The 7,885-nt window shown below is 33.7% G+C and overlaps 1 protein-coding gene across 1 annotated transcript; it reads right to left on the bottom strand.

Annotated features, from left to right (window-relative positions):
• Positions 1-218: 218 nt before the first annotated feature.
• On the bottom strand, positions 219-3,567 carry LOC120159773 (T-complex protein 1 subunit gamma-like). The gene is made up of 8 exons (XM_039170330.1): positions 3,454-3,567; positions 2,915-3,064; positions 1,312-1,381; positions 1,104-1,171; positions 932-1,001; positions 595-663; positions 435-506; positions 219-313 (listed from the first exon to the last, which is right to left on the bottom strand). The coding sequence occupies exons 1-8, from the start codon at positions 3,565-3,567 to the stop codon at positions 219-221; spliced, it is 708 nt and encodes a 235-aa protein (XP_039026261.1).
• Positions 3,568-7,885: the final 4,318 nt, after the last annotated feature.

Genomic DNA, 7,885 nt, shown 5'->3' on the forward strand with positions numbered 1-7,885 from the left:
ACGCCGTGTTTTAACCGTTTTTTAACCGCCGCACATCAAAACTACCCACGTAACCGTGTTTGCTATATTTATGGTTTCATATGTTCCCCAATTCCATCTGGGACAGAGACATATTTCAAATGTCTTTTCCCCTAATGCCTGATGATTGTCTGATTGACATAATACTAATCATTTGGAACAAAAGATGAGAATCTAAAATCAAAGTGCCCATAAAAAAGCTACGGAAAAAGAACACTCACGGCAATCAGATCCCCAAATTGGCTAGTGAGCTTTGTTCCTATACAGCTCTTCACAAGCCCCAACACTGTTGAACCTGCCTTTCAAATATAAAAGCAACAATACGATGATCTAAAGATATTAAAGATGCAAATACATGGGATAAAAAATTAAAATTTTGTTTTCTGGTTATAAAAATGTTCCTAGGAGAAGCATACGGTCTTTCACATCAATAGTCGTTGCAATCTTGTCAAGCGCAGCAATAGCATCCTCCAAAGCCTTATTGTATGCTGCAAATGAAATGGTTCTTCATCAAATGCTAATTTATGATTCAAAAGCCAAGGTTAAGAATCAAGCATCACGTCTAAGTCACATTACCTCGACAAATGACTGTGGGATGATAATTTTTGTCAATAAAGGCTTCTGCAACATGAAGCATCTCACCAGCTGCACCAAAGACAAAGAGTATGCCAAATATAAGTACTAAAGAAAATTGAATCCCAACATGCAGATTAAACATCCAACAGGAGTAAAAGAAAGAAAGAAAGAGGGATAACCAAATGAACTCAGCAATTAAAAATCCATGGAGCTTCTAAAAAAATTACCAGTTCTCAAAAAACATCTTATATATGAGAATATAATTGAAAAATAAACTAGTGTACGCAAAAGTATCAAACATGGCACAGAAACAGCATTGGGCTGCACAGAGATATACCAAGAACAATGATAGATGATGTTCCATCTCCAACTTCTTCATCTTGCTTACGGCTCAATTCAATCATTGACTGCCATGAGTAACAAAAAGATAAGAAAGCACAAAACAAGACAAAATAAGACATTCGCATGCTAAAAGCAAATCAAATAAAGAATCATGGTGGAATACATGCCTTTGCCGCTGGATGTGCAAGATCTAACTCACGTAGGATGGCATTTCCACCATTAGTAACAACAATACCTGGAAGAAACCAAAACCATACGACAACCTTTATGCTTGTTCGACAAGAGTGCATTTAAAGGCTAATAAAATGTTTTTGTGAATTCTGAAAACAGCTGCACTAGAAATGAAAAGGCTAAAAATGAGTAAAAAATGAATACCTCCAGCAGCATCAAGGAGGATTTTCAACATGGATCGAGGACCCAATGTTCTAATAATGTCAGCAACAGCCTGTAAAGTTAGTTATTTTGGTCAGTGAGCATGGAACAAACTACAACAAATGGAAATCACATAGAAGACCCAAAGCATGTTAAAGCCTGCTTTCTTAGATAGATATAAAGTACTCGGAATCAAAAACTGGGTTTACATTGCTTTTAAATTTTAAGCAGCTAATTCAGCAATTTCATTTTTAGATATAAACAAAGCAAATAGAAACAGTATAAGTTTTTCAACAAAAAAATTGATTACCTTGGAGGCTTGGATATTAGCAAGGTGAACCTTAGTCCCAGACTCCCGTTTCAACGAATCCTCTGCGTGTTTCAATTATATGTTTATGAATAAATTTAAAAGTCTTATTAAACATTAAAGTCTCATTGCTTGTGTTTTGCACGAAATAAGAGATTTGAAAAATGAGCAGCCTGCAATTTATGTGTTTCCTTTGTTTTCGTTTCTTGTCGAGAGGCCCAATTTCTTTCCTCTTTGCTTTGTGTTGATGTTCTTGTTATTTGGGTACTTGGACAACCCATGAAACTTATAATAAAACATGGATCCTTGATGAATTCTTTACATGTTCGTTTTATAGTTTATGTTTGAAATTATCTCCTTCGTTACTGTTATCACTAAAGTTTAAATTTTTATTCTTTTTAAAATACAACATAAATTACTACACTCAACACTTGTTAATGATCCAAGATAAATTTATGAGATTACTTCCAATTTGAATGGATGAAATTATCTAAATTAAAGTTTTAATAATAAAAGTTATATTTTTTTAAATAAAAATGGTCCATCAATCATTTAAGTAAGTAATAATAAAATAATTTAAGATATCATTCTTATTATGTACGAGGGATAACTCATATTTTGATTATTTATGTCTATTTACATAGATTGTAATATACCTAACCGATTTTATCGTTCAATCATTTACAAAAGATATTTGATTGTGTCAAAACATATGACTCTCAATATTAGAACTTGATGATCTCAATATAAAAGATTATATTAATCTAAGATATATTAATTACATCTTAACAGGGAGATGAAAGGAACGATTTGTGATCAAGTAAGCACTGTTTTACAAGAGTAGTGGAAATATTGTTTCTTTCACATATATATATAATTGTCTCCTGAACTTGATTTTGTTTTTCGTAAATTAAATAATATTCTTATTTAATTGGAAATTTATTTTGTTGAAATATGAATATTTTTATACGGTGTTTCAATCACACCTATAAAGATTGATGGTGACTTGATATTTAACTATTTCAAAACAGTTATGATAATATGGATAGAGTATTATAGATGTTTATTATGATGAAATGCTAAGATTCAAACATTTGATCTTGTTTAAAGTCCTACAATCTAATCTCATTAGATCAAGTAAAATGAAAAATGAAAAACTTTACTAAAAAAAGACATTTTAAGTTATATATATATAAAAAATACATATTTTAAGTGAATTTTACTCTTATCAAGAGGTGAAATAAGTACGAGATTATTGGTCAATTCAATCTCCGTTGTAGCCATGACTGATCACTTAACCAAATTAAGGATATTATTCCAGTAATTCATGATCTCCTCGAAACTGCTATCATCACCACCGTAGTGTGTTTCATTCAAGTTCTCACTAGGCGCCACCACCGTTGACGAATTCTGCTGATAATCATTGCCAGAATCCCAAACCATTATACCCTAATAATCATTAACTTCCATATTCATGTTAAGTTCTTCCTTGTATGGATCTTGAAACCACCATGGGGTTGCATGACATGGCTGCATAGTTCCATCAAGGTCCATACAAAGACGAACTTAACATGAATATGGAAGTTAATGATTATTCGGGTATAATGGTTTGTGATTCTAGAGATGATTATCAGCAGAATTTATCAATGGTGGCGCCTAGTGAGAACTTGAATGAAACAAACTACGGGAGTAGTGATAGCAGCTTCGAGGAGATCATGAATTACTAGAATAGTATCCTTAATTTGGTAAGTTAAGTGATCAACCATGGCTACAATAGAGATTGAATTGACCAATAATCACGTGGTTAAGTTCATCTCTTGAACAAACTTAGCTCCGACTTCTAACTGAGTCCTCTCCCATTGAGCCATATGGCTGAGGTAAGCTTTATCCTTGGGGTTATACCGCTTGCGGACTCGAGGGCATCGCTTGTTGGTGACCGGATCCATCCCCATCCTGTTCCAGTAGTTAATATTAATATGTTAAATCTAGTTTTATATGAATAAAACTTCGATTATTATAAATTAAATATGTTAAATTAATAAATATCATCAAAGTTTTTTATTCATATAAAATTTTGATCATAGTTAATATTATATTCACTTATTAATACAACATACACTACAACAAAAGTGTTATGTAGCGGCGTTTTTAGGGTAAATGCCACAAAATTTAAGAGTGTAGCGGCGTTTACAATCGAAACACCACAAAATGATACTTTAGCGGCATTTTTTCAACAAACGCCATAATAGAGTGGTAATGTAGTGGCGTTTATAGCTCAAACTCTGGAATAGAACTGTTTATAGTGGCGTTTTTCAACAAACGCCGCAATAGAGTAGTAATTTAGCGGCGTTTTTATACAAACGCCATAATAGGGTTGTTTATAGTGGCATTTTTCCAACAAACGATGCTATAGAGAAGTAATTTAGCGGCGTTTATCAAACAAACGCCGCAATAGAGCAATAATATAAAGGAGTTTGTCCTACAAACGCCACAATATGTTTGTTTATAGTGATGTTTTTATAAAAACGCCGCAAAAACATGTACTATAATGGCATTTGTTTTAAAAACGCCACCAAAGAGTCAATATATGCTCCACCCTTTCCTCCTGCCCAATCCCTAAAATCATTCAACGCTACTTCCCTAAAAGGGATTTCTCTGGTGGCGTTTGTTTTTTTAATGTTTGATTTAGTTCCCAATCCACCTCTAATCAAGTTTCATACTGTAGGTGGAATGTCGTTATTTGTTTCAAGTGAAGCACTGAAGCGCACAAGGAGTCTTCTTGGTGAACCAGAGGTAGGGGATTTATTTGGTGAAATGGATGAAGAGTATCTCCATATAGAGTTTACACGGAGGATAAACTTAACGATGCGTCGTCAAACAAAGAAAACAATTTTCCTACGTCCTTTCCCAACGAAGGAGCACAACTAAATTCTAGTGAACAATATGCTGAAGAATGTTTTTTCATAACTTTAATGTTTGTATATTTTAATGTATTTTGTTGTTAAGTACTTTTATGTATAACTTATGTTTTAATTAAAATGTATGGTTGTTGTTAATTAGATAAAACTACATGATAGTAAAGTTAGTTTATGCAGAGCATAACTTAAATATTTAAAATATGTTAATCTTATATAAATAAAGGTATTTAGCGGTATTTGTATCCAAAAACGCCGCTATATACCTGAGCTTTTGCGGCGTTTATACACAAACGCCGCAATAGTGTTAATATTTAGTGGCGTTTGATCATAAAAACGCCACAACAGAAAGTAATTTTGCGGGGTTGCTATATAGTGGCGTTTTTTCAAACAAACGCCGCAACAAAAAGAAATTTTGCGGCGTTTTTTATAAACGATGCAATAGGGTTATTATTTCGTGGCGTTTTAGCAAACAAACGCCGCTGAAGAAAGTAATTTAAAGGCGTTTTTATACAAACACTGCAATTTGTTTATTATATAGTGGCGTTTTATGTTACAACGCCGCAAAAGAAAGTAATTTAGCGGTGTTTTTAAACAAACGCCGTGATAATCATGTAATTTAGTGGCGTTTTCATAATAAACACCGTCATTTTTATGTTCTCTCGTGGCATTTTGATTATAAACGCCGCAAATGTGCAATCCCAAATTTAACACTTTCTTCCCATAATTTTTCAGTCGCCCGTCTCTCTTCATTTTTTCTTCCCCTAAATTTTCAGTCACCGTCGTCGAGTGTTCCGTCGCTCCTTTCCCCGTCGATTCATTAACTTCAGCCTTCCCTTTTCTTATTTCCCTTTCTATCTAATCCCAACATTCCCATGTTCTTATTTCCCATCTCTTCCAGACATACCCAAATACCGAAGAAGTTGCTACTGATCATCGCCGCTCGAAGCCGTCAAGGGCTCCAACATCACGCCATCAACGGTCGACTATGTGCCATCGTTAGGTCTGACTTACGGTAAATTTTAGATGATTCTTCATTTTAATGCAAACTTATCCCCCCACTCGCCCCCAATGATATTTATACATTTAAATGCTAATCAATTTTCTTGTTGCTGTAATGTGGATTCAGTGGATTTATAAGAGGTCCAGACGATAATCCAAAGCCGATTGCATTTTCCTTTCACAACAAGTTTAAACAAGGACCATTGCTTTCTGTGGTAAACCCTGTTTCATGTCCCCCACTTTTTCATTTTTACTCTAATTTGGTCGAAAATTTGTATGGTTTTTATTTGTTTGAAGTAAAACGTAAACAATTGAAAAGCAAATTAGCAACATCACGCCATTGAGATATGTCTCTTTTTTTTGTAGTGCTGGAGTAGTGGATTTTGCTGTACCTACCCTCTGCTATTTCGATCCTAAAAGCCATCCGTGGTCAAGGTATTTTTCCTGTATGCTGTATGCTATGCTTTATTGGCTGCATGAAAAATTTAAGACGTATCTAGTTAAAGGCTGGTTATAGCAAGTGAATCAAGGTTCTTAGTCCCACTCTCATTCACTGGCAACAAGAGTCCAATAGAAGCTGAATATTCCTGAAACTGCACTCACATCATCATTTAGATCAGTTTCAGATCGAGTTTAAAAATTTTCAAGCCTTGTTATATAAATAAAAAAAACAAAAGAATGTTCAAATATAGTGAACTCTTAATGAGATTAACACGATGTGGATAGCTAAACAACAATAAAAATAGTAGTAGTAAGAGTTTTTAATAGTTGATCAAAGGGAAAAAAGTTCAAGCAATTGGCCTAGGGGTGCAATTTGGAGCTCGACCGAACATTAAAATATAAGCTCGACATATAATCAAGGTCGATTATTACCAAATTGAATTCAAGTTTTTTTTAAGTTAAAATCGAATAGCTTGCGAATACTACTGTCTCATTTGCTCCCCTAGCCGTTTCCTTTACACACTTTTTTTTTGGAAAAGTATGCATTTTATTACTAAAAGAGGTACACACATTGACGGCCAGTTTTTGCAATCTCAAATCCTCTATTAACATGAAAGAGCATTTATTAATAATTATTTATTTTTCTGGTAAATTTATCAAGATTTGCACCGGTTTAATGAACCAAAGAACAAATATTAAAAAAAATTATACACACTCTAAGGTTAAAATAAGCGACAATACCTGTTTTACAAGCTCTTCACACTTACTAATCAACTGTTGAACTTTAGCGGCTCCGGATTCTCTTACCATACTACTCTTTAAAGTGATGGAGTCCACCTATTAAGTTCAAGAAATACAAAAGGGGAGTTTAGAGTTTAGAGTAACTTCCGGTAGAAAGTAGGGACATCTTGGTACTGTTCGAAAAGAAGACATAAAGACTACCTCCGTTCCAATATTTAGTATATTCGTCAAACTTGAGATCTCTTTTTTTTTTCTGTAACTGCCTTAGGTGTTCTTCCAACTGTCCAACTGGTGAAAGAACAAGCTAAAGGTTTAAGAATCTACGAAGTGATTTGAAAATGAAGTACAATAACATAACAATACAACAGAGCTTGAATAAGAACCTGCCTTTTCCTTGTCGTTCAATCAGTTAGCCTCAAGTGATTTGTCTAATACAACATCATCACTTAGCTTAGCTTTCATACTCTTACATTTTTTTTCAACTGATTTTGCGGTGTTCACCTACTAAGATAAAAATTATGTTCCAAAAGACAATCCACAGAAAACATAAAAATGGAGGGCAAAGACACTACTACTTAGTTTTAGAGAATAAGCACATACGAGGATCTGGTCCATGATCAGTGTACCTGTTCATATACAGCTTGCATTAAGGTATTTAGCTTAATGAATGTTATCGTCTTTAGCAACACCCGATATCAAGAATTTGTTATCGTATTTTCCTACCATTTGAAGATCATAATGAATGCATGTTGACTAGTTGACCATGTACTTTCATGCTTTTCCAGATATTTAGCTTTCTAAATAGACATTGTATAGTTGGCTCTTCTGATTTAAAATTAACTTCTAGTGTTTCTTTCAGCTATTTGAGATAAGAAAAATAAACGCAAACTTTCTTTCTTCTCATCATGTCAACCAATTATTGTTGAACTCTGAAACGGAAAAATGTAATTTGATTGCTAATAGATATACTAAATTCAGCTTAGCTTTGACATTGAAAGTATGAAAGAATACAAAATCAAGCTTTTTAAGGGAAATTTAAAGTTTGATAGTCCAATTATAGATCTATTTGTTCAATTCTACTGATGTTTAGTAGGTTCAAAATCAAATTGCCCGTCTAACTCAGTTGGTACAAGGCTCTTAACCTTGTGGTCGTGGGATCGAGTCCCACTAA

The sequence above is a fragment of the Hibiscus syriacus genome, unplaced genomic scaffold, assembly GCF_006381635.1.
Source record: "Hibiscus syriacus cultivar Baekdansim isolate YM2019G1 unplaced genomic scaffold, ASM638163v2 tig00111372_pilon, whole genome shotgun sequence".
NCBI lineage: Eukaryota > Viridiplantae > Streptophyta > Magnoliopsida > Malvales > Malvaceae > Hibiscus > Hibiscus syriacus.

What these genes read in the sequence shown, in the direction of transcription:
- LOC120159773 (XM_039170330.1), bottom strand. Translation starts at nt 3,567, where the DNA reads ATGGGGATGGATCCGGTCACCAACAAGCGATGCCCTCGAGTCCGCAAG. An exon ending in GGAATAATATCCTTAATTTG is followed by an intron (nt 1,382 to 2,914) that starts GTTAAGTGATCA and finishes CTAACTTTACAG; the next exon opens with GCTGTTGCTGACATTATTAG. An exon ending in ATCATCTATCATTGTTCTTG is followed by an intron (nt 664 to 931) that starts GTATATCTCTGT and finishes TCTTTGGTGCAG; the next exon opens with CTGGTGAGATGCTTCATGTT.